The sequence below is a fragment of the Apaloderma vittatum genome, unplaced genomic scaffold (genome assembly GCF_000703405.1).
Source record: "Apaloderma vittatum isolate BGI_N311 unplaced genomic scaffold, ASM70340v1 scaffold8243, whole genome shotgun sequence".
In the NCBI taxonomy this organism is placed as follows: Eukaryota; Metazoa; Chordata; class Aves; order Trogoniformes; family Trogonidae; genus Apaloderma; species Apaloderma vittatum.
Window position 1 is genome coordinate 1,204 of NW_009707465.1, and position 28,000 is coordinate 29,203.

General features: G+C 36.2%; 1 protein-coding gene across 1 annotated transcript in view; it reads right to left on the bottom strand.

Annotated features, from left to right (window-relative positions):
• Nucleotides 1-2,435: 2,435 nt before the first annotated feature.
• The window catches only part of SLC4A7 (solute carrier family 4, sodium bicarbonate cotransporter, member 7), a gene marked incomplete at its 5' end in the record, with an annotated part of 43,980 nt that continues 18,415 nt past the window's right edge, over nt 2,436-28,000 (bottom strand). Inside the window, 17 exons of the mRNA XM_009866205.1 lie at nt 2,436-3,181; nt 6,309-6,416; nt 7,144-7,241; nt 7,986-8,117; nt 8,473-8,646; nt 9,069-9,137; nt 11,154-11,405; nt 11,658-11,819; nt 12,247-12,360; nt 13,311-13,472; nt 15,265-15,370; nt 18,642-18,887; nt 19,447-19,580; nt 21,935-22,109; nt 23,607-23,710; nt 24,883-25,029; nt 26,551-26,638. Of these exons, the coding sequence (XP_009864507.1) occupies nt 3,100-3,181; nt 6,309-6,416; nt 7,144-7,241; nt 7,986-8,117; nt 8,473-8,646; nt 9,069-9,137; nt 11,154-11,405; nt 11,658-11,819; nt 12,247-12,360; nt 13,311-13,472; nt 15,265-15,370; nt 18,642-18,887; nt 19,447-19,580; nt 21,935-22,109; nt 23,607-23,710; nt 24,883-25,029; nt 26,551-26,638 (2,353 nt within the window). The remainder of the gene's footprint in view (nt 3,182-6,308; nt 6,417-7,143; nt 7,242-7,985; nt 8,118-8,472; nt 8,647-9,068; nt 9,138-11,153; nt 11,406-11,657; nt 11,820-12,246; nt 12,361-13,310; nt 13,473-15,264; nt 15,371-18,641; nt 18,888-19,446; nt 19,581-21,934; nt 22,110-23,606; nt 23,711-24,882; nt 25,030-26,550; nt 26,639-28,000) is intronic.

The following is a 28,000-nucleotide window of genomic DNA, read 5'->3' on the forward strand; positions in this document are numbered from 1 at the left end:
ATATGTAAACAGAATGAAAAGCGTGTCATTGTGTATGAAAATACTGGGTTTTGTGGAATATAATTTAAACATGAGACTGCATGTTAAGTGAAATATTTTAGACTATCATTTAAATGGAGTGGTCGAAATTAAGACCTATGCTTCATGTAAACATTCATATTTATAAATAAATTAGAAAAAGAAAAAAAAAAAAAAAGAGAGGGACTTCCTGAGGTGGCTCTGCAGCCAGATACACAGTAGCACTAAGCTCCATTCCGGGAAACCAAGGCATCTAAAAACAAAAAGTGCAGGGCTGTTCATTTTCCTTTAACTGTAGGAATGGAAATACATTGGCGTAGTTTTTACAGGGCTTAACCCCTATAGAAAAAATAAAAAGTACAAATCAGTGCACAGCAATTACCACTGCTCTTTTGCTTCCATTAAGGCAAAACATACATCTACATACAGTAAACTACATCCTTAGCCATTTCACTTTAATAGTACACATGATTTTAAAGCAGAGAAGGTGTAAAATGAGCAGCAAATCACTTAACCATAGATTATCAACAGCGGTTTATGCATTTAATACCAAATCTTCTCCTATTTCATAAGGGGAAAAAAAGTGCAAGCATAACATGCTACTGACCAAGAACACTGGAACTAAAGGTCACTGTAAACTCCTTTCCAAGTCAGGGTGTTTCTGGCACTGATTAAAATATCTAACACAATTAAAATTAAATAAAAACTGTGATTAAACTTGTGGGGCTTTGGGTTTTTTCCTGTCAGAAAAATATCTACTTCCTGTAATATTGACCAAAACCTAACCCTCCTGAAGCAGAGGCCACGTACAACATGTGCGGTACCAGGAAACCCTGATGTCCAACATTAAAGAGTTAAAAATCTAAGGGGCTCATAGTAATTTTTTGAGTCTTTGGAAATTGTGAACATGAAGTGTAAAATACTACTAGGAGGACTAGTACAAAAATCATGTGTTGCGGGTAACACTACATCAACTGCCCCAAATACCTTCCCTCTTTGATTTAGCAAGAGCTACTTAACAGTCAATAACTGACATGCAGATGCATACTTGTCTTAAAGAATATAAAAAAATTAAAAAGAAAGTTTTGGGAAAACATCTGCTATAGTTTCACCATGTCTCAGTTTGACTAGAGGGAAATCAGGGCTGTTTTCTGAAGGAGCACATAATCAAGCTAAGGCACAAGCTACACTATCACCTAAGAATAAAGGAACATCGAGACAGGTCATTACACAACCTTGGTCAAACGGGTAACACGGACCTCGCTTGCTTCGCCGCTGACCTGAGCCTCTGTTACGACAGTTCGGATACTGTAACTCATATTGCTGTACTCTATGATTTACTTTCTTTAAACTGTCTTCTACATTACATTTGAAGGGAACTGAAACAGTCCACGCAACTTAAATGCTATTTTTAAGCATTTCGATTTATTCTCACTGATTGCTTTATCTTGTAATAGACAATTATCTTCTCTCCAAGTGACACTTGGCTGAAGAGCACCAAAAATCTACCTCAGTTGGTATTTTCAGATGAACTCTGCCCTCCTCCGGAGTCACCTCCTTTTGCAGCTATTGAGAATTTTATCATGTGGTACATGGCAAAATTCACAACTTTGCCAAAAGCAGAATTAAGCAAACAGCATCTTACAATTTTAAATGAGCACAGGTTCTAATTAAAGCCATTGTAATACATCCAGAAAGGGCTAGTGGCAGCTCAGAATACAGAGATCATTTCAGAAATTAAAACAAAATTACTAAGGTGTAAGGCAAAAAAAAAAAGTTAATAATGGAAACTTCACAGGTAAAGTGATTAAGATTTTCATTTATACATAAAATTCTTATTATTTCAAATATTATAAAGCTAAACACTAGAACTTGAAAATGTAAGTACAATAAATGCACTGACTGCATCTTTATCAGTGAGCCCCAAAAATCTCATTTGCTTTAATAAATGAATATTTACTTTTTCGATTCAACTTACATGATAAAAATTTATACTAATTAAAATAAATAAAATGTTTAAAAATAACTTGTGCTATCATATATGCCCTTTACAATGGAGAGAATCAGAACTGTACACACAAATACCACAAGCAATTTGTAATCCATAAAATAATACTGATCATAAACCTACTACAGAATTAAACTACAGCTAATTTAACCAAATACACAGTAAATTTAAAGATTAATTAAGTGAGATATATTTGATGAGGACAGGAAACACTTAAAATTTCAGTCTTAGAGCTGAGTAGACCAGACACTGAAAATGAATGGAAAAAAATTAAGTAAAAACAGGAACAAAAGAATTGAGGACCACTAGTTCGGTAAGTATGTGTAACTTCCTATAGACCAAATTGCAGTCCGTAAATCCAATTTATATTGTGTAAACATGGAGTGTCCAGAATGGCAAATACTGACTTGGGACTGTGACTACAATTACTGCACTCATGTTGCTAAAGAGTGACTTTTAAATAAAATAATAAAAGTAGCAGAACAGGGTATTTATACATATTTTCAGGATTAACTAACCACCTGACTTAAGGCTCTAGGTCACTTCTGTAAAATAGGAGAGACAGAATCCAGAAAACACTAGCATGTAGTGGAGTCATAAAACACAGTAGTTCTTGTCAACAGCACATTAATATCTGTTCTATGAAATCACAAAAGAAGCATACCCTGCAAAAACAAGCAGTAATTGCCTGCATGGAAAACAAACTTCTGTAGAGCACATTATAAACAGAGGTATTGCAAAATTTTAAGCAATGTGGACCAGTAATCATCAGCAAAAGCTGATTTCACTTTTATGCACATATTGATTATTGAAAATAATATGCATTCATTACAATCTTCCTATTTAAAAATGAAAATAAAATTTCCAATAAAATAAATAGCTGAAGTGTGATTACCACTCATCTTATTTTTAAGAAAATCTTCTCAGTATGTAAGCATATCTACACAGTGCCCTAACAGCGGCAGAATTAAATACATGTCGCTTCTTAAATCGGAAATCACACTTCCACGGTATAATATCCTAGTGATGTATATACACACACACAAATACACACAATTCCCCTTGGTTCAGTTCTATAAAGATGTTTCAGCATCCACATATTTCACCACAGGTGAATCTTCCACATTTATTTTCACACTTCCTGGTTTTTCAGGGCTGTTTGAAAGAAAAGAGGAAAAGGTAAGGTTTGGTTCACTTGAGCGAAGGCTAACTTATACTTAAGAACAAAACACCAAAAATACTTATGTAAGGACACACTTAAGAAGATTCATTTCTATTACATTCTAGTAGTTGTTAAATACTAGTCACAGGAACACCACAAGTTTAAAGAAAGAAATCACGAAGATCTCACCTATAAATACCATTTCCAGTCCCACTGCTTTTATTGATTCTATTGATTAGAAATTGTTTTGCAAAACAGCTTTAAAAACAAAAACAAAAACAAAAAACAAAAAAATTTTGCAGTTAAAAATACTCAAAAATACATAGCAAGCAATATTATTAATACTGCTTAATTATTGGGCAGGGAAACAATTTTGTTCACAATATAAGACTGGGAAAACACTTCAGTCTTTTCAAAATGGGGAACCACACCTGTAACAACAGTAGAGGACAGTTCGAAATCTGTGTCCATTCAAGCAGATAATTCTAAAAGACAAGGGGTGCTGGTTGGCACCTCCACAAGTGACACTCTTGGCAACACAGCCACTAAACTGTGGCTTATCCAAAGACAGAAAGGAATGTCCTGAGGCAGCTACAGGACAGTAGAAGAGAAACTGGAACAGCGTAAGAGGGAGGGGATCTCTAGGAATGAATTTTACAAGAGGTAACGTGTGCAGAGTTGCTCTTTAAAGAAAGAATGTCTTAGAAATTCATGCAAAGAGAAAAATTCTGTGATTCCTTTGAAAATGCAAGTGTGCCTGGACTCCACAGAGTCTATAAAATACAAGAGATGGTGGAAGGGGAAATTAAAAAGAAACAATCTGGATTAGTTCAGAAAAGATTAAAGAAAAACCTTAAAAAACCAATTATTTTAAAAGGTAAGATTTTTAAAAAACATGTCAACCCACACAACACATCACCTGCAATTTCAAGAGGTGTCGCTTCCTTCAAACTGCATCCTATTTCAAGTCTATGAATCTGAAAATACTACAGAACCAATTTTACCACACCACTAAAGATGTGTCCACATTATCAGATGAAGACTGTTACACAGAAAAACCTTAACAGGACTGAGATGAAAAATTTACTAGGAATTACTTTTGACTGAGCAGTGGTGACATCTCTAAATCGCCCCGAGCATCTACTACACAAGAAAGGGTAGCAAACGCCTCACAACAGCAACCGAGTTGAGACTCAAGCAAATCTTGCCTTCTAACATTTTCCACATTCATGCAGTATCAGACTGCCTCTTCAAAGTGTCTGTTTCAGGCACCAGCAGATTTTATCTTCCAGTTTGTAGTTTTAGCATGTTCCCTTCCAAGTTGCAGCTTTTACCACACTAATCTCAATTGGGATATGTTACGGAATCAAAGGGAAATGTCTTCTAGCAAAATATAAAAAGTGGACGTAATACTGAATATGACCAAAGTAGATCAAAAAAACATTGCAAACTGTTCAGAAGCCTAATTTGCTAGGGCTGCATATAATTTCATGCTAATTTAATCCATTCTGGAAACAGGAAAGTGCAACTCCATCTTGAACTATCTTCTAACTGCCTGAAACCTAAATCTAAAAAACTTAATTCCTCTGGAAAGAGAAACACAGGTCTATATCTCTTCAAGTCTTATAAACCCAATGACTATCAGCTAACATGCCAGAAGTATCCACAAATTCTGCAACAGGTTTCTGAGAACTTAGCATGAAAGAAAATAAGCAATTAAAATGAGAGGGTATATTGACACATATACTCTTATCCATCTAAGGCCTCTACTATCTAGCTTCCTGACAGTCTAGCTCGTTTCAAAAAATACTTATTTAAAGCATGTATTTAAACATTTAAAAATGCCTAAACATGACAGATTCACCAAAAATGGTGCCTGCACTAATGAGTCTCTTCAGCTCTTCCCACTACAATACCTCCAAATTCTTTCCTTGTCTCCTTCTTCACCCTTGGTTGACCTAATGTCTGGACAACACAGAGCATATTTCCATACCTAGTTTGGAGCAATACATATGTTGAATAAACATATGGTATACAAGTGCTAAATGGCCGGTAACTACTGCTCTTTCCATGATGTAAGCTCAATAGTACCTGAGAGCTTGGACAATTATCTATGAACACTCCCTCACCACCAACTCTTCCACCACAATGTGCTGTTTTACAAAACTTCCCGTCTCTGAAACATGTCGGGTTTTGACACATTTGGCTGAAAAAGACCAACCTAAAGAAAACGTGTGTATAGCCAGCAGGATTGAACAAGTTCAGTTTTCTGAGTCACCTGGGCCCATTCTCTCCCCTTCCCTACATAAAAACTACAATGTAATAGTTGCATTCTGATGGAATAGTCCATAGATATCAGTGCCCATAAATTACAAGCCTTTCAGGAAGTTGGGAATATTCCATACAGATACTCAGGATTTGGATTGTTTCACTTGATAAAATGCAGCCAGAGAGGGAAGAAACAACGACAGAATAGCAGAATAGCTCATTGCACATGGACATTGCTGTTTGATGGGGCCGTCACTGAGAAAGAGATTCCTGGCCATCACAGAAGATGCAGGTCAACTTATAGGAAACGTTCACAGCACTCAATCTGTCCAGTACTTCATTCAAGTATATTTCATACCCAGTGACAATAATATTTGAGCCAGGTTTAATTTTTAGAGTTTACAGACAAGTTGGGGAAAACAAATCAACCCACTCAGAAAAGCTGGGGCAGATCCCAGGGCAGCATAAAGCAACAGTGAAAGTTCTAGACTTACCTTTTACTCCCATTTGTAATGTTCAGGATCAAACAATTCCCATGCTCATATACTCTAGTAAAACTTTTAGAAACCCTAAACCCATTGAAGTAGCATACAATTGTATTAATAAAGAGTAAGTTTAAAAATTCCAGTAATATATTTAATAAGATAATTAGGATTTGTTATAGAAATTACTTAACTTCAGAGTAAAGCAAAAATTAAGTTCAAATTCAATTTCCTCAAAAGTAAATCAGTGCGGATTTACAAACCATGTATGCTCATTTTTTTTTGAGATACATTTCAAGAAATACAAGTAGCGTTATTAGTTGTTGAACACAAGACCACAGTTAGAAAATGCATGAGTAATTATAGCTACCTCAAGTTAGCTCTGGTTACTTTGGCATTCTCAGTATTCATGGCAAGAGCCTTCCACTGTGCAGTTTTGGCCATTTCGTCTGATATGTTTACAACTGAGGGATCAATGCTAAAGAACAAATATACCTTCTGGTTAATATTCAATACATTGCAACAGCACTATACTTACTGTCACTCATCATTTACATCAGTTGTGCCTTCTTTCACTATTTACTCAGCCACAAGTAGAGTTCATCTCTTAAAAACGTATTTCACAGAACTTTGGAAATTTAACTCACTAGTGTTGCCTTAATCACATCACATTTTAAACAATTTTTCACATAGATACCACTAAGATTTACTTTCAGAAAATGACCTTTTGAAGTAAAAATGGCTGCCTGTAAAAAGTTTATTTTGTATCACAGGAATTATAGACTTTAGCCCTCACTTAAAAAAAAAAAAAAAAACAGAGAACTGCACACTTAGACTTCTTCTGAAAAATCCAAGTGGCTGGTAAACACACAGCTCAACCGATGCTATTAGTTGCTTAATACTCAGTACTTCATGCACAGTAGCACACAAATATTCCACAAAAACTGACCAAGGAAGCTTCTTCACCTTGAGTACAGCTGGTCGAAATTGAGTCATCTGATCTGTTCAAGATGGTCATGTAAATTTATAATTAAGATACATTTTTAAAAACAATGCAACATAAAAATGCTACTATAGCACCATGAGATATACCTTCATAATTTCCAGTGATAGCTGAGTTACAAGCTTGGGGAAAAATAACTCAACTCATACACAACCAACTTAATATAAAGCAAATTACACAAAAACTCTTAAAACCATTATACCTGTATTTTAGGGTTTTTACAGGAAACTCCAAATTTGCTTCGCCGTATGCAAGGTGTACACTTTCACTGTCCCCTGTCTGAAGCATTTTCTCTGCTTCCTGTAGATTCCAAGTAAAAAGTTAATAAAATCACTTCTGCAGCAGAAACCAGAGTATCTCATGCTGACAATTAACTTCCACAGGGATAACAGGCATTTCCCTGTAGGTACTGGAGTTGACTACAAGAGACACAGTTTAAGATCTTTTTTCTTGGAAGTGTTTTATCCAGGTAGTGGGGATAGGGGAGTGGGGAAGGAGGGTGTTAGAACTTTATCAGGATTTCAGCTAGGGGGTGTGCAGTTAGGTAAGACTTTCAAGGAGACGTTACACAAGCTTTATGACTACATTAGCGGTAACTATTAGTTGGTTTTAATGACAACTCTTTAACACATATACAAGGAAAATGTGTCACTGATAAGATGAACAGCTATGTGATTAATTTAAGCAGCATAACGATCCCTACTCCACTGCTCTTCTCTCCCTTTCCCTTTTATATCCTTCTAACCTGATGAAAGACAAAGAAAACACTATTTTGTGCTAAAACCTGTTTCTTTCCACTTTGCTTGCTAATTTCCATCACAAATAAGAGTCGTAGTTGATAACAACATGACCAAAACAGTGACTTTCCCTCAACTTAATTGCCAGTAATAGTTAGTGTAGCATTAGATCTCATTAGTAAAGAATTTCAAAATGTGTATTTGGTAGATCAGGTCATACGCTCAAGTCACTTAAAATTCTTTCAAGTCCCAGTGAGTATTTTCTAGTAATTTACAACATGTTTAGCTTGACCATTTTCACACTTACTGCTTTCTCTTTTTTCTTTTTGTCATCTTCTTTCTTCTTTTTACTTTCTGGCATAAGATCATCGAGCCAGCTAAGCTCTCTTTTGGTGAAACATAAATCCATGAGCTTGCGAATGAACACTAATGCTAGAACCTTAAGGGAACCACAAATGGAATCATTTATGTTGAACTATTAAAATGAACAAAAATGCACAAAAGTTTTCAGTACATTCAAAATCTCTAACTGAAGCCCTTTTTGTTGCAGTAGTTTTATCTTTCCACGAAGTTAAATAAATTCCACTTTCAATGGCTATTCACAACTAAATTACTTATTTTCAGGGAATGGAAAAGTTCTCGTATTTCAGAAGTGAACAATTTGTACTGTGTACTGTGGCTTTTTTTATTTCTTTCCCAATCCCTTCTTTCTTAAGGCAGTAAATACATTCTGAAAGACATCCTGGATGATGCACATACTCTTGGAAAATTAACTTGTAAAAGAGAAAACTTACCATCATAGGGAAAACAACAGCAGCTGCAGAGGCTTTAATCACCCACAACAGGATTAGACAAGTGAGCTGAACAACTGTAAAGATATGGACTTTCCAGAGTGGCACATAACGTAGATAAATCAGGTCAGGTTGATGTTTGGCAGGCATTCCAAATAGTTTTATACGGTCAAAGAACTGCATTGAAAAATAAAATCATGCTTCAGTTAATTATTTTCTTCCCTTCTGGAAGAAAATAAACATTTCTAGAAGACTCCAGAAACAAATTAATCTAAAATAAAATACTAATTAAAGAACATCCAAGGGGTGGGGCTTGCAGCTTTTGGTTTTGTTAAGGTTTTTTCCCCCCTACCTTATTACTACTACAAAATTTAAGAAAATTTGTTGCTTAGCTACAATACCGAAAAATCAAATGCAAAAGAACTGAGAAGTGAAGGCACAACACAGTAAGAACAAATATCTGAACATGACCCTCAGGAAGTTATCCTACATACTATTCTGCCAATATGGGCTAACTCAACTTGCTCACATGAGGTAATGTGTTACAGTTTCCTTTTCATTTAAGCAAAACCAAATTGTTCATTAAAATCAGACTGTACCTGAATGCCTTTCAATGAAGATACTCCCATGTAAAGAAAGACACCATACAAAACTGGCATTGGAATAAACTAGGGAGGAAAACACACACAGGTACATGTACAATCAACATGGCATAGTGGAGCAGTCAGTATTAGTAAAATACAGACTAACTTATGTTTTAATTTACATTTACTTAAGTGAAATCTGTAAGAGCTGAGGCAACATACATGAGCAGCAAAAAAATCTAGAGCTAACAAAGCTATCACCAGGATTAAAAAGTAGTTCAGTCTCTGCTGTTTATTCATTCACTTTTCTAGGCTGCAAGTGAGATTTTGATTAACGCTAAGTATTCTCCTTTATGTTGTTATCTGACAGGAAATGTACTGAGACTATTAAGTTCCTCAGTTTGCCATATGAAGTTCTACTTTTGATCACTAATCTTGTATTTGGAGTAGATAAAAAAAGAAATCACCATACCTAGTGAGATATGAAAATCTGCTAATTGCTTTCTTTGTTCCTGAATTAATAAGACTTCTGAGTAAAGGACAGCCAAGATACAATGTGAAATCTTAATAAAAACTGCTCCTATCAAAGCTTAAAAACCTTTATCAAAACTTCAATAGTGGAATAAACTATGCCCGAGAGACGCATTACTGCATATATGTGTTTGTATATATATAAGCATATATATACACACATAAAAGTGTCTTCACTATAAACTCTATGACTTAATATGCTAATACCTCATTTATATTAATTTCTACTGCATTAAATCAGTATAAATCCATGCATGGAATCAAAGCACAGCAACCTACAGATGCGAGGTTTTGTTCTCCTTGCTTTTTTTCAACAACCATGCACACTGAAAAAAAGTGCAAACTGTAATAATTCCAAGTACCCTCGGTTCCATTAAAAAAGAAAAAGTATTAGTTTCTGAATCAGCTGTTAAAACGTGGGGTAAACATCTAGCTTCAGCAATCAGCACCTTTCTCTTTCGCTTCTGAACAACAATAACTCTATTTCAGTATTTCTGATTCTGATTAGTTGCATTATACAGCTGAGCTCTTGGTAGCTTTTCAACTAAAGATTCTCAAATCTGAATACTCATTTTTAAGAACTGCTACTGCCTAGGTTTTCAGACCTTCACATTCTTTAATACACACAAACAGTCAGCTATTAAGAATTTACACTATGTAAGCTTTAATTACTAAACTATAGCTGTCTGTTCATAGGATTATTTCTTCCTGTTACCTAAACTTAAATAGCCATTAGAAGCCACCTACCTGTTTGTGAAACAACTTGTGATCTGTCTTTAAACAGACTTTTACAAATATCTTTAAAGTTATTGGCAATTATGCAATATATACCATATCTGCTATTTTGGCAACAAAAAGTTTTTTTCATTTCTCCTTTTAATCATTGGATTTAAGACAACAAAGTAGAAGTTGAACAGCTATTACTCAAGTCTGAGCAAAAAGACAACTGATAAACTGATTGAGTTTATCCAGATAAAGCCTTTGGAAGGGTACTATGAATATAAATTAATAGACAAAGTGTAATCCGAGGCCACAACATGACCCGTAAAATCTCTATTACACATGATGATGAATAAGGTAATCTTGATAGTTTAAACATCAAAGGGAGTTTAATAAGCTGAAGGTAAGAATGAGAAGTGAACAACGCCACTTCTGATGATTACCTTTGAAACTAGATGTTTCTGTTTCTTCTGCTATATTATATTACTTCTGCTCAAATAACCCTCACATCTTTATCACACTCCTTTTCTCTCTCCATTTACGCACTGGCATAAGAACTACACAAGAATGCTTTTAGGTAATATGGACTCAAGAAACTAAACAATAGCTGGCAAGAAAATCAGGTAACATGGACAAAGGTTGCTTTCTTCACTAATCACTACATTTCCAGCTTGCTCAGATTTCGTTTTCTTATATCTCCTTCCCACTGTTTCTATTCAACTAACACCTGTTGTCAAAAAATACATATTTTACTTCACATAATAAAGCTTCCCAGCCTTATGGAATGCTAAATCACAATATCAAAATCAGAAATAAATATTTTTGAAAAAAAAAATAAATTTCTTTTACCTTTAACACAGAAGTCATGAACACTGACAGCCCCATCAAGACAAAAATCATCAATCCTGTCACTCGCTGTTCCCGTATTCCCAAAAACTTTGGTTGCTCTCCTGGTGCTGAGCATTCAGATTCTACTTTCAGGCTGTTAACATGACTTATAGACAGGACAGTGGCGGCAACAAACCACGGTAAACCCATGATAGAACATATCCCCAACATAACACCAACCATGAGCAGATCAAGATGATAACCACAGCCTTTCTGCAAAATTAAGAAAAAAAATCTTTCAATAAGCTTTCTCCTTATAGAATATCATATTTGTAACTTGGCTGGTAAATAACAGATAAGTACAAAAGTTAAATATTTTGAATGTCCACAAAATTACCTTCTTTTATTAGTCAATATACACATTTATTTAGTAGCTGTTAGCAAAGTTTCACAGACTTGTAGAATGAATGTGATTTAAAATAAACTTGACTTACATAACATTAGTTCTGTGAAAATGACTTTTACCTTCAGCTTATGTTCTTTCCTGTTTATAATAACAGCTGTTATTTGTTGATCCATGAAAATGAGAATAGTACAGAGCAAAGCAGGAATAGCAGCTATCAAAAGTGTCCACCAAGGATTGTTTCCAAGAGGATCTATGAACCATCCTCGGTCTTTTCGGGTGGGCTGAAAAAGTAAACAAAGATAAGAGTTAAATGACTAAGATAAATCGCAGATTTTATTGCTACAAACAGCTGCAATGAACATATCAACAGTCTCTTAAAGATCTGTTTACATTTTTTTCCGATTGCTTTGACTAAAAGACAGATTTAGCTATTACATGTGAATTTACATTTATGAGGAAAAAAAATGAAACCAAATCTATTCCATTCCTTCATTTCTGCACATTTGCACAAGAGAATGCTTCCTTTCCAGTGACATCATAATATAAAGCATAGTCTCTTCTGTCAAATGAGACATACATCCAAAATAGAAAAGGGAGATTACTTTACCAACTACATTGTACGTAGAGATCAATTTCTTGTTTGTTCTACTGTCTATGAAACTAGAAGCACTTAGAAAGCTAAGAAATAAAACCTTCAATAGAACTTACTTCAAATTTCTCTGGAACATGAAGCTTAGGAGAAGGTACTCCTACAAGATAGTCAATCAAAACCATTATTACTATGGTCAGAAATACTGCAAAATCACTGATGGTAGAACGCACCTATTAAGAAAAGACTTGTGTTAATTCTTACTTTTTCATCTCTGTAATTTTCTCCCCTATGAACAGTGAAGTTTACCTGTATTACACTACACCACTGAATATTATATATATTTACTTTTTTATTTTAAAATTCAAGCTGCCTGCCAGCATAGCGTGAGGTTGCAGAAGGTAAATACTCTGTACAAACGTTCATCTGATTATCTCATTTGAAAGTGATCTGCTTCAAGAAGTAATTTATTTTAAATAACTCCTTCCTCATCTTCCTGTGTACCATCAACACTAGTAGGAGGCTAGGCCATCACAGATAATCCTTTACAGTTTAGTTCAATAACATCACTGAATATTTCTCAAATAAATATTCATACATTTGATGGTTTAATAGATAGAAGGGGAAGAATTTGCAACAGATTCAAGTTATCAAAGGTGACATTATTAAACATCAGGAACACACTCTAGGGATGAGCTGAGGCTTATAGAAGAACTAACTACTTTATTTTGGCTAGAAGAAGCTGTGTAAACCAGTCCAAGGATAATCATTATATTAGCCTCTGTTAGAAACAGTAATCCCCTGAGGAACTACTCAGAATCCTTCATATGTCAGCAGCATGGGAAAAAATCAATTGTTTATAGGGCTAGCTGAGGGAAACAAAAGCAGTATTAACTCTTCAAATGACAGTTGGTAATACCCAGACTGCTTAGGTCTTCTAATGTTTAGAACATCTTGTTGTACTACAGCAAAGTGGAGAGTAAGCACTGAATTTTCTGCAGTCAATTTCTTACCTAATAATTTAAAAAAATGAAGACATTAACAGAAATTTTCTGGGGTTAATTTCTTTTTCTGTCTTAAAAGAAATATCAATACAAAGTTCTGAAGCAAAACAAAATTCAATTCCATTAAGTTATACTAACATATTTATCACAAGGTAACAACAGTCTCTACTCAGAAATACCTTAGTTGGGAAATAGCGTTTGGTCTTGAATTGCTTCAGGAAAGAGGAGAGGAAAAATGTTGTAAAGAATAATATGACAGACCAGAAGAGAACATCTGGAATATATGGTCCATGATGGCCACAAGCTGATCCACGAAACACACCATGAAATTCTAAACATTCCTGAGAAGAGGAAAAAAAAAATCCGTAAATTTCTATGTTTTATTCATTTAGTACATTCAATCTAACCCGTAGCTTCCTGATCTAAAACACATTTGAGAACTTTCCCAGTCTCAAAAGGGTGCTCTTTTCTTCATTACTACTTCATCCTGAAATACCAAAAATGTTTCCAGTCTGTTCCAGAAGAGCCACAGTATGTTTATTTTGGGATGTGAAAATGCCGGGAGATGCCCAAGAAGAAACAATTTCAACTCATTTATATTTTATTTCTCAAAGTATAAGATTGAGTGTATAAACAAAGACTGAGGACTAAGCCCAGGACTATCCAACAGGAACTTTTCAGCTAAAAAACATAAAAAAAGGATCTCCTCAGTTTCTCCCACCTCTTTAATCTTGTTTTTGTTTTGTCCTGGTACACTCAAGGAAGAAAATTAGACTTGTACAAATGAGATTAGCCCAACTGTAAGAAAAAAAAGTTTCTAGTAAAGTAGAAAAGCATCATAAATAATGATTTTGAACAACAAAGAAAACTAAGTCAGACAATAGCTATCCAGAAGACTCACTGAAATGTAAAGTAAAAAATTAAACTAGACGCATGGAGTACAAGGAAACAACAAGCCAATAAATCAAAGAGTGAGAAGCAGCACTGCCACAGTCTAGTCTTTAAACAGGTTAATCTATGGGGAGTCTAACTTCAGACAAAAATTCTCCCCATTAACCAACTACTCTGATTATAAGCGCGACCAAACTCTGGATCAGTTCTGTCTCTCTGACAAGACTACAGAAAGGTATATAAAATATAGAAATTGAGCTCAAGAGAAACTGCCACCCTAGGTGATTACAGTAGACTGGGAGCCACTGGTGGTACCCAGAGAACAGCACAGCTCAAACTCAAGTAAAGCACTGAAGTTTTTCAGACTACTTTTGCTGTGCAAAACACCCAGTTTCAATGCAAATCTCTAGGCAAGGAGAGCCCATACACAGGTATCTCCTGTCGTTGGAAATAGCCTAAGACAGCCAAAGTAAGCACATGCAGCCAGGAAACACGACACAAAATGCAGAGCAGATCTAAACCATTCAAGATGTGGGTGGAATCCAGATGTCAGTGAACGCCAAGCAGCATTTAGACAACTGAACCCCACCCAAGGAACTATTTATCAGCAAAAACTTTCTTTCTTCAGTGTCACTTCTGCACAATAGCTTTCTTTCTCTTTGTCTACCCACAAAATGAGATAGAAATATACAATTCAGAAGGTAATGCTTTCAAGCCTATTCTCTCAGATAGGCCCTCCCCTTTTCTTTTAACTTTCAGTTTTCCAAATGATTATTTTCTCCCAATCTATATTTAGGCAGTGTCTTTGATTCTGTTCTAGCTTTATACCCATAGCTAACAAACTAATGAAACATGTTTGCTACCACATTTTAACTGCAGATTCCATCTTCACATCATCTTAAAAAAAAAAAAAAAATTTGTTCGTTCTCTCCAGGAATCTGAAGGAAGCAATCACCTCATCATATTCATCTGCACTTCAGAAAAAAGACTGTTCTGTCTGCCAGGATTAAACTGGCTACTTCAAGCAGACATTCATGATATTAGCATTTACCATCATGGACTCATTCATCCAAAGCACTACGACTGTTTAAATAATTACAGGAGGAACAAGAGAGTTCAAAAATAAAGCTGTAAAGAAAACAGTCTTGGTTCAAATCAAGAAAGAAACCAAGACTGGTGTTGTGTGGGTATTTCTTTTTTATACACACACACACAGAAGACACAGAGCTTTTAGGTACTCACAGAAACTGTAAGGTTACTCCACGGTATATTTTCCGCAGACTTATTCATACTCCTCCACACACGCAAAGTTTCATTGCTGGGTTTCTCAGGCTCAGAACACACACATCTGAAGGGAAGGAAAAATAATTTACATGCTTTTAGGCTGCATGTACCAAAATAGAGAGATTTGCAGTAATTTCAAATATCCTGAAGAGTTTAAACTAGGGTTAAGCTCAATCTTCTATGAAAGAAGCAGAGTACAAGACTCCTTCTTACAAGATACGAATTAGTATTATTGGAGGGTGGGGGAGGGAGGGAAAATGAAGAATTAAAGGAGCAACTGCTCAGGAGTTTTAACAGATTAAACAAACAAAAGAAATGAAAAAACCACATCCCAATAATCCCTACATATTTTAAAGAACTAGAAGCAAGCAAGAGGTTGATTTAAGTGCATGATTGATCTGCCAGTTTTTAAACAGAACGACACGTGAAAAATAGAATTAAATAAATAAGAAATGTGGACTTCTGCATATTGTGAATAAAAAGATGAAGACAAAAATCCAAATGACATCTTCCCACAACCCTATACTAACACACATTGTGGTATTTCTGAAGTTTTCTACACAGTTGGACTAACTCACTGCAAATTTTCTATGACTGTACAAATTAAGGTAGATTTCTATACCTCATAACATCCCAGAATGATTAAAACTTCAGTTAGTCCTACTCTACACCAATGTAAGAAAACAGAAAGACTGAAACCATGTCATTTTAAAAATTGGTGATAACACAGTTTCAGCAACTTCTGTTCAAATTGGACATGACATTAGCCTCTAGACGTTTCCAAATCTTTTCTAAGATGTTCTTAGTTAGCCATTTTACTTGCATTTGGCATGGCTTCTCATCTCCACATGACCAAAACTGCTCACTGTGAGTTAAGACACCATTTTTGAGTTTTAAAGATATGAATGCATAAACTGCTCAGATTTAAAGCAACTGCATACATGCATTTTTAGTAACTTTTTGAACAACTAAAAGTGCTACTGCAGTGGTTTGCGAATTTAGACTGTAGAATTGTTTCCACCAAGCAGGTTAACATAAGTACTACACATTAGTAAAGAAAAACTCACCACAAAATAATGATTTAGTAGGATGTTTTCCAATAAATCTATTCCCCTACACCAAAGAGTAAGCCTAACGTTCAAATATTTACATAGAAGAAAAGAAACAGATAAATAAGCAAGAAATAAGGTTTTTTTCCAAGATTCATCTAGATACTGAAAAACAACCATGGAAGGACAAACTTGCAGCCTGACAGTGTGAAGGTAAAGAAGGAAAAAGCACTAAACACACATGGGAAAAAAAGAATCTAGATTTGCAAAGGAAAATGTTTAAGGAACTTAAAAGAAGTAAATATACTTTCTTTCAATAACTGAATCCTAAAGTAACAGCAAAACAAGAGGAAATAGGAGAAGACTGAAAAGCAATAATCCCTGCAAGGTAATTGCAAACAGATTAGCTGAAGAATCATCAGGAGAGAAAGGAATTGCACCAGTAAGCATGATGAGATGAAAAGCAAGCATCTTTAGTTGTTGGTCAAGGCAGTAACAAGAACAAGCACAGCACAGGAAGACTAACAGAAAAATTTCTCAACAAACACAATGAAGAGGTTTTGGTAGCAGGGCAGGGGCTACAGGGGTGGCTTCTGTAAGAAGCTGCTAGAACCTTCGCCCATGTCCAATAGAGCCAAGACCAGACAGACCAGTTGCTGGCCAGCGCCAAGCCCATCAGCAACAGTGGTGGCACCTCTATGGCAATATATTTAAGGGGGGGGGGGAAATGGGGCAATTGCAGCTGAGGGAGGAGTGAGAATATCTGAGAGAAACAACTCTGCAGACACCAATACCAGTGAAGAAAGAGGTGCAGGTGGTGCTCCAAGCACTGGAGCAGTGATTCCCCTGCAGCCCGTGGTGAAGACCATGGCAAGGCAGGCTGTCCCCATGCAGCCCATGGAGGTTAATGGTAGAGCAGACGTCCACCTGCAGCCTGTGAGGGCCCCCATGCCAGAGCAGGGGGACATGCGCCAAGGTACCCCATGCCATACCAGGTGGACATGCCCAAAGAAGGCTGTGACCTCCTGGGAAGCCCATGCTGGAGCAAGCTCCTGGAAGCACCTGTGGACCCGTGGAGAGAAGAGCAGGTTTGCTCTCAGGATTTGTGACCCTGCAATGGACCCACACTGGAGCAGTCTGTTCCTGAAGGACTGCACGCCATAAAGGACTCACACTGCAGCAGTTTGAGAAGAACTGCAGTCTGTGGGAAGGACTCACGCTAGAGAAGTTTGGGAAGGACCATCTCCTATGGGAGGGAGTCCACCCTGGAGCAGGGAAGAGCATGAAGAGTCCTCCCCCTGAGGAGCAAGGAGCTGCAGAGACAACATGTGACGAACCATTTGTAACTGCTGTTCCCTGTCCCCCTGTGCTGCTCGGGCAGAGGAGCTAGAAAATTGGGAATGAAGTTGAGCCCAGAAAGAAGAGAAGGAGAGGGGCAGATGTTTTAAAATTTATTTTTCATTTTCTCATTATCCTACTCTGATTTGATTTGTAATAAATTAAACTGATTTCCCCAAGTCAAGTCTGTTTTGCCTGTGACAGTAACTGGCGAGTGATTCCCCTGTCCTTATCACGACCTACAAGTCTCTTGTCGTATTCTTCTCTCCATGTCCAGCTGAGGAGTAAAGCGACAGAGCGGCTTTGGTGAGCACCTGGCATACAGCAAAGGCCAACCCGCCACTGGTCGATAACATACACCCGCCACAGAAATAAATCAAATGTAAAGACAGATATACAGCTAAATAGCTTGCTTATTACAGTCATTAAATGATACAAAGTTATTTTGTACTGACAGTTTTACTGTTAGCTACTCTGATGAGAAAAACGGTATTTCTATTATATTTTCTACTAATCTTCTCTCAAAAGATATTTTTCAAAAGTCAATTTTTCCCCATAATTACATTAGAAAGCAACACTGTTAAAAGATGTTAACTCCCTGTTCATAGGATGTAAAAGCTGCAGAAGCTCTCTGTGCCTCAGCTATCTGGAAATTACCCTCACCCAACTGCTGTTCTGACCTTTAATCTCTAGGCTGACTTTAATAAAGCCACAGTTAAAGCAGACATTGTCACAGCCCCTTATCCTTTCCAACCACCCATGGCTAACACAGAAAATTCAGTTCCACAGCATCCAGAATAGAATTTTTCTGAGGTTTCTCATGCCCACACCACCCCCAGCATTCTTCCTACCCTTCCACGGAGAGGCACGCACTGCAGTTTAGTAAATCGTATGTCTCCATACTATAAACATTTAAAATTTACTAACAGAGAGAAACTTGGTACTTACGAATATAAAGTTAGTTTATCCAAATCATTGTGCATATTGAAGGCATACACTTCTCCCAGATGAAAAAGCTTTTCCAATGCCTCATAAATAAATATGATGCATATAAGCGCTGCAAAAGCTTCCTCAGTAAATCGAGTGATGTAACACACAAGGCTGCTGGCATCTGTGGCTACAAGCACTATGCACAAAAATGCAGTCCACAGCCCAATGCTAGTTCGCAGAGAGAGGTAGGAAAGATCATAATCCCTGTGTGAAGAAAGAAACAAAAGTATTAACTGAGTCAAAAGTCAACTACACTGTATTCTTTCTGAAAACAGATACTGAGGCCAAGCTTTATAGGTATTCATGGCTTTTCTCATCCTTGAGGTTAGCTCTGCAGGAAGCAGAAACTTTTTCACCTCACGTTCCACCAAAGCAAAGCAATGCTAGAAGGTGTTTCTAGGACTGAGGGTGTAACTACCTCACTTGAGAAGCATCATTGGGATAATCTTCCCAGAACTATCTAGATGCTTTTTCCCAGAGGACAGATCAAACCCTGTTTAACCCCTGCAGAATCAAAGCCAACATCTCCACACAGTCAGAACAAAACTTCTACATCTTAACTGCTTCTTATCACTGATTTTTCCCACCAAGGCTCACCAGTGTCTCCCCAGTCTGCCAAACCACATTCGTCTCTCAGTCTCTCGCCACTGCATTTACACTTTCCATGGACACGCACTTTGAATCCACATCTGCTTCACCTACAGCCATTCCCAACAGGCCAATAAGTTAGACAGTACAGTAAGCTGATACAAAGAGCACTTACCTGCAAAACTTAAATAATATTTTTTCAAATACTAAAACTGGTCCGGTGCTCCCCAAAATAGTAAGAGGTTGCCCAGCAAAGAGAGAATAGGCAATCCCAGTTAATGAGGCTCCAAAGAGAGACTCTATTGCACTCTGTTTGGGGGAAAAGAAACTGCTGTAACTATGCTGCCTTTCAGGTTAGCATTTAGCATCACTTCTGCATAAACACAGTTTTAAGATGCATTATCTCAGAAACAAGACAAGATGTAAAAGCATTGCCATTAATACTGATGTTTGAGACAAGAATAACTTCACACAGTTTTGCAGTAACAGTACCATGGACAAAAGATTTTGAATACTTCAATCCTGAGAAACATAAAGCCATCCAAAACAATTAAAACAAGTTACTAGTCCCGCTAGATATGGAAGAAAAATTTACCAACAATTAACTACACATAAAAAAAAAAAGTTACTCAACATGTAGTTTATAGAAAGAATTATCTGCCTCTGCAAAGAAAATAGATATATTTTGCAACATACCTGTAACAAAACATGATACGGTGTGCCGTATCAAACCTGCATCAGTCATCCAAACATTACAAAAGAACAAAACTGACAGGTGGAGGTGCAAGGAAAATTACTGAACAAAACTGGTTTATGTATACATGACACTGAAAATAGATGAGCAGTAAACCAACGTCCCACCTGGTAATGCATTTCTTTTCACTGAAATAAGATAACTACTTCAGTTCTTGAATTAAATATTTTACTACTACATTTTCTACTAAAAAAAAAAAACACATTACAATGCACCTCAAAAGAGAGGGGCAGGACTTTTTAGATACTAAAATATTAGAGTTATTTTATAATAGTTAACTACACCATTTACAACTCTAAGAAGTCATGGATTACAGATTAAAGGGTTCCTGGTGGAATTTTTAAGTGTTTGCTATTTTGTGATTATGCAAGCCTAAGAGAACTACCTATGTAAAACTTGAGCTCCAATTCAGGAAAACAGGGCAACAGTTTGCTGAACTGGGGCTATCAAAAACGAAAACATAAGTCCTTTGTGCATCACATAAGAAAAAAACCCATTTACAATCCCAGTCTCTTGTTCTATTACCTTTGAATCAGTGCTTTTGGTTAGTCAATGCATTAACCTTGGGGCTCTTAATCAGGGTGGCAGGGACAGGAGCACTGTGGAGGTGATGGCCTCTGGGAATGTGTGAGGGAAGTTTCAAACACAAACTGTGTACCTGTCATCTACTGTGCTTGAACATGTGTGTGCAGTAACTAAATTTTATATTCAATGATGCACACCAAGTATCTGAAGGCAGGAACAAACCCGCAAACAATTCCAGATAGCTAAAAGAAAGAATGTGTTTAAGAAACAAGCTTTAAAAAGGAGCATATTTTCATAATTATACATGAGGTACATTCCAAAATTACATTGACATTTTGATAACCATTCCTACATTTAGACTGGCAAAAACAGTGCACAGAAAAGATACAATTTATTTCTATACTTGCTATCAGCTTGATCTGCTACATTAATAAACAAAAATTTGAATCAACAGCATTACTTGAAAGAAATAAAACAGTTAACTGAATTTTAATACAGTACAAACATAAAACTTCATATCAAGGAGAATTTTATAGCATCCCAAGCTTTAAGAGAATCTTAACATTTGTAAAGGACACGTCTGAATATATCCTTCCCTCCCCCAAAAGGACAGAGCCTTGCTACTTTAAGATTTAAAACCAGAAAATACGCTTCAAACTAGTTTACTCACAAGCCAATTGACACAAAGAATAAGTTAACATTGCTGATGTTAAGCATTCCTTCCCTGCTTCAAAACGCATAGTGCAATGATATTTTGGTTAAAACAGGTGTTCATGGTATCTACTGCCCGACGTAACAGCAAATTTTGTATTTGAGCGGTTTATGTTCGAAGCAATTTATGAAGAGTATTTTCTGCTCGTAAACCTTAGCCACTTTCTCGTATTGTTAACAGCATACCACGAGTGAAAGCACAGACAGATCCTGTCCGTTATGTACATGCACAATTGACGGCTACCCACACGCTGCAGGCATGATCATCCTCGTAGGCCTACTACTCAAGGCCAGTACATGTTCTTGGCTATCCACCTTGAGCCTCTGACTTTGCCTACAGTAGGCCTAGTGGGATGGTGCACCTTTACTGCTGTTCATCGTTTTTACGTAGCCAAAAAGAAGGCAACGGGAGCCTTTTCTCAATTCATGAAGCCATTCATCCAATAAGGCAGGATAAACATTTTTTACCTCCACTGTGCATCTTCTCCTGTTCACATGGGTTCCCCACATTTTCCACAGCAATTACCCCTTGGGGAAGATCTGCTTTGGGGCAGGCTAATCAAGTGCTGTGGGTAAATTCTTCAAATACAAGTGTAAATAAATGAGACAAATGCACACAGTGACTTGCCTCTGAAGGTCTAAAAGCCTGGCCACTACCATTCTTTGTACTCACTATTCTGCCTTGTGTAGCTTCTCCCAGGAGCCCTCCAAAAGTGATTACAGGAGACATACAGGCACAGTATAGGAAAAGAATCGAGGCCAGGCACTGCAGGCTTAATGCATCCTTGAAGTCACTCAAGAAAAAAGGTGCTTTCCTTTGGATGTCAAGTATCAAACCACCAAAAAGCCTAAATAGGTGAGATGAAACTCGTCAAACTGTACACTAAAGGATTCTAGCTAGTTCAAAACTATGGGCTACATATGACTGCCAGTGCCTATTGCCAGCACAAATTAGCTATTTCATTATCCAGATTACAGTATAACAGTTTAAAATGTAAATGACAATCTTATCTATTCCAATTCAGTCATATTCCAAATATAATCAAGCTGGTTATCCACACTTTCAAAAGCTGGCTATAATTTTTTTTTATATGGGCTAGATACTGAAAAGATACCTTTGCAAATGATTTACCTAAACAATGTTTTAAGTCAAATCTGTTTTACGATATTCAAAACAAGGAACAGAAGAAATACACTAAACCTCAACCAAGACCACTGCACTGATTTCAGTATTACACTCCAGCAAGTAGTTGTAGCTTTTTTTACTAGAGTGCTCTACACACTTATGCTTAAGTTCATAAATAAATTTAGATCTATCCCTTTTAACATTGTTTTCACCTGGAGCATAAAGATATTCTACAAACGGAAATACAAAAACATATATAAGTCAGTTCAACTGGGTACGTTATTAGTAAGAAATCAAAAAGCTTTTGGCTATTTCCAAGACTCCAAAATACCAGGTATGCTTTTCACCTAAAAAACTTGATTTTATTTTGAATTATTAAAAAATGAGAATATTCCATTCCTACGAAAAACAACAGTCTCATCTAAAGATAATTCCGTGGGCAGAAACAAACTTTCAGCTTTACATACTGTCTGCAAAAAGGCAAAAAGCATTAGAAAGACAAAATGGTAAAAATCAACACAAATGATGCAAAATCCTTCTTGCAAAGGTATGAGAAAGATTTGAAAGTTTATTTTGTACATTTTGTTCAGAATTTCTTATTTGATTTAATTTCTCTCATATGAGATATTAAGGTTTAATCTTAACCAGGTATTTCCAATGTTTCGGACTTTTTTGGCAAGTATTTCAGAATTAACAGAGAGCAACAATGCAACTTAACTGAAAAAAAAATCCTTCCATTTTATTTTAGATCTAAGAGAAACCTAGCCAAACAAAAAGCTGAACCAATACCAAAGTATTTTTTGCCACTTTATATTCCTTGTTGTTCCATTTCATATATTTAATAAAACAGATTCACATTAATGAAAATTTTTAGTACCTAGCCCAATACTAACAGTTGTATATTCCTGAAAAAAAGTTATGATAATTGCATGCTCTTGACAATTAAAAATTTAAACCCAAGTCTTAAAAGTTAGTTAAATTAGGCAGCATCTTATATGAAATCCTTCACAAATGTGTTGAAAAACATTGCCACAGGCTTGAAAATGCTTTAAGCAGATTGGCATTTATAGGCAAGAATCCAACACTTGAAAAGGAGAAAGGATGCGCTCTGATACTTATATGCTGATTTTTTTATGTTCAAATGTCATCATTAAAAATTGTGAAGATTTATCTCTTTTTTTTTCTTTACGGTAACTAGTATTTAGGGAAGTGAACACACCTTCCAGTTCTCTCAAGCTCAGGTCCAGCATGATGGCCTTCTTCTTTAAGAGGCTCTCCTGTAGGAGTAGATCCATTTGGAAATTTAGGTGCCTTCCTTTTCTCCTACAGAGAAAAGAAGAAGAAGAAAAAAGAAAAAAAATCATACTTTCAGGCTCCCTTTACACTAAAAAGTCTAATTCAAAGCCAGCACATAGAGACCCTATACTTTCCAAACCTTTTCATATTCCCCAGCTTATCAGCAGTTCTCCATCTGCCAAATTAATCTTTTGCTGACTAGAGACAAAATGTAGAACTGTACAACACTCCCAAAGGATCTTATTAATACCTTGCACAATTTTATTAACGTATCCCTGAAACACAATGAAACAAAGCCTGCCTTCTCAAGACACAGCAGAAGCTCAACCATGAGACCTAGAAACCTTTAGATTTTTTGTTTCTTCGATCACTTGCAGAACAGAATCCTCTGGCTTCTAACAGAAACTGACCTCGCTTTATGGCACACACAGTATTTAGCTGAAGTATAAATGAGAACTACTGAGCAAGTTGCTCACCAGCTCCTCATAAATTTCTCAGCAAGCAAACCTCCAAGCCCTAGTTATTTGGGAAATAAGTGAGTTAAATGATGGCCTCAGGCTATTCATGACTAAACTGCACTTCTGTCACTCCTTCCTTTCCACCCACTCCCCAAAGCACTACTGGATTCCACACCAGTGTCAACCCTCTGAATCTGGAACACTGGTCTCCCCCCTGACTTTTGATCCCAGCAGCAAAAAAAAATGTAACACAGGAGAAAGAGAAGAAATCAAAGTCCCCCCGCCAGGTCTCATTCTAAGCTTGTATCATAACAGAACGATACGATCCATTTTCATCTAGGTCACAAACATTCTGTGAACATTATATCCTAGCCAAAATACATTAAAACATTTCAAAGTCGTATGCAAATATATTTTTTAAAGAATTACAATATTCTTGTGGCTCATTATTAGATTAATAATAAAATGTATAATACGAACTCAGGTACAATTTTGGGCCAGTCTCCTAGATCTTACATGACTTGTTTCAGTATTACAAAATGAAATACAGTAAGTACAATTTACTTCATAGCATAGCAGGAAATGACTAACACCTTTTCTTTTTTTAAATACTTAAATGGATAATCCACTTCTTCCAAATTGATGTGGGGGGGTTTCTTGATGCTTTACTATAATTTGTACTCAATACACAATTTACTTGAATTTCAAACTCTCCACTAGATTATTTTTTTTTCTTTTTACCTGGGAAGGAACACTTTTTGGTGGTTCAATTCGTATAGATGGATCCCATTCTCCTGGAGGCAGGACTGTTACTTGGTCTAAAAATTCATCAATTCCTGACAACAAATCATTTCGGTCTTTTGCTTTATAGGCAACATCATGGAAAACCTACAAGAAAGAGCAACTGATTACAAGAAACACTTCATTATTTTTAAAAACACATGGGAAATATTTTAAGGGTCCTTAGAAGTTAGGCTTTCACTCGCACACTTTTGCTTTAAGAACTACATATGTATGCACATCCCCATGGAACACAAAATAAGGAAGTTTTATCTTCAAATTCAAAGGGAATATTGAGTTGATTGGTAAAATTAATTTAAAAGTTAATCTTCAGTATTGAGTATATCAAGTTCACATGCTATTGCCTGAACAATTCTGCCCTACAGCCACTGTACTGTGCTAAATCAGGACAAAAATACTTTAAATAACCTTCAGACTCCGCTTTATTACTTACTGAAAGGCTTTTTGAAAATAAGAACCTCATTTGTATACCTCTAGCTTTAGTAATTTTAAAAGACTTCTTATAAAGGGCACAAAAGCAATCCTCCTACTACCCAAGAAAAGCCCTACCTTGTTTTACAGACTACTACAACATCAACTCTGCATTGATAAATGGGTAGTATTTAAAAATAAAGTATTAAATCCCTGAATTCTAAGATGCATTTTATAGACAGAGAGCAAAAAAACCCACTACTTTTGCTATAAAACACTGTTTGCAGAAGATGACCCAAAATTGCTCCTGTACATTTGAAACCTGAACTGTTTGTCTCCAAAGACGTGACCATTAAGTCAGGTACATTAGATCTTTAAAGCCTATTTAGGTCTTTTTAGGCCACTCAATAATTTATATTTCTTTCTATTTTAATGTTCCATAGTATTACTAAAAATCAGCCTACCTAAAAAATTAGAAGTGGCAACTAAAGCTTTTAATATTCGGTTCTTACACTGAATCAATACTGTACTCACAGACTAGTTCCCCAGTTGTAAAATTACCAAATTCTAGGTTACATTTCCAAGCTTTAAATTGTTCTAGAGTAAAGATAGGTTACAATTTCTGCTAGATAATGCTAATAATTATCAGCAATTCAGTAGGTGGCGCTCATCATGAAGTCAGAATTACAACATCCTAATACTGCTCAGTAAAATGACAATAATCTTGATAAGACCCGATTCTCCTGCGGTCTGTCCACCAGGGCTTTAAGCATATGACCTTAAATGCCTAGTAAAATTCTAATTTTAATTATTTGACCTCGCTTATGAGACAAAAAAAAAAAAATAATATGTGATGACTCAATCATACACATCATTAACTTTGTCCTGAACATTTATGCAGTTTGCTGTGTGTCTGATTCACATCAGAGAGAGTTTTATCTAACAGTTCTGTTTTCTAACTTAATACAAAAATGAAATCTATATACCAAAGTTTAAATATTTTTTCAGAAATACATTTAGGATTTCTTCAAGAAAAGGGGAAAGTTTAGGTTACTATCACCTAGTTCACTAAATGCAAGAAATAAGTTTACAGTTCTTCATTTGACCATTTTGTTGTTTTCTTTAACGTGTCAGTCCACAATAGTTTTTTACTGAAAACACTTCTTCAACTACAAGTGTTTAAAATATATCACTTACATCATCTGTCATAAGTGTTGCTATTGATCTTCCAATTTCATGGTATTGTGGAGCTTTTCCTGCTGGTCCCAACAACAAAAACAAAAACCTGTGGAAAAAGCAATCAAGATGAATACAGCTCTTTCATTTGAATATACTCAGAGGGTTCTTTCAAATTAACGTTTAAAGATAATTTAGTGGTGAAGTAAAAATATTCTCTTCACCGTATCAGATATTAAACACTGCTGCAAGACTAAGATGAGACACCTCGAAGTCATTACAGGAAGGAACTTGAATCCTGAACCAAAATTACTCCAAACTCTTCTTAATTAAGTCTCATTTTTCAACTTCTTATAATGCCTCAAGCATAGTAGAAATCCATAGGCTAAAGCTCCATTAGTATTTCCTCTGGATCATAAGTCTTTCTGACATTCCAGCTGGCAAAGACCCCCTTAGTGAGGGCCTCGGAGCTTTATGACCTGATGTAGTTCCCCTGGTGATCACCTCTTTGTCGGAATAAAAACCCCTCTCACTTGCTGTGACTGGGTACATCACAGTGCAGATGCACACATGGGCACGCTCACATGGGCACATCCCAGTCCTGTGTCAGTGGAAAGGAAGGGAACCTGTATTTTGAACACCTAAGAACATGAGTGGCATCTTGGGAAGGGAATCCAATTTGGAGGTGGGGGTCACAGCATATGTTAAGACAGTCTCACATTTTATTAAAAATATGTTAAGACAGTGATCACATTTTATTAAAAAAAAAAAAAAAAAGACAACCAACCCCACAAAACTTGAACAGGACTAGTATCAAAAGGATACAAGAGCGAAGAGTGAAACTCAGTAACTCTTTTCTCAACCTTCTTCCTATACTGCATGAAAATGAAGTTCCCACATACAGTACATTTGAAAAAAAGTAGCACCTTCTTTCACCTCCCAGTAAAAAAAGCTTAATGCTATTTTTCCTTTGCAAGTTGACTATCTTAACTGAAACAGGGATTGCATCTTCAGAATCAAGTATGCTATTCCCAATCTGCAAGTCTAAATCATTCTGAAAAATTTAAGACAGGATAATTTTAGCTGCATTATTCCGACAATCTGTATGCAGGAATTCTGGAATTTCCCAAGAAACGTTATGAACACTAATGTCAGCTACCCTCTGAAAATTCTCATGTGTACTTATAAGAACACTGCCAAGGTTATTTTTGATTTTTGGTACAAAGTATAAGCTGAAAATTACAACAATAAACAAGCACTTTGATCACTTCAGAACATTTAAAAAAAAAAACCAAACCACCAAACAGCAACGTACAAATTTATGACAAGCACCACAGAACAGTCCAATACATCAATGTGCACAAAAAATGAAGTGTCCTCCATGATGACTGATGAAATGACCCACTAATTTTCATCATGGGACCTGCACTTTGACATTTTGATCATCTGTGGTAAATATACCCCGAGTATA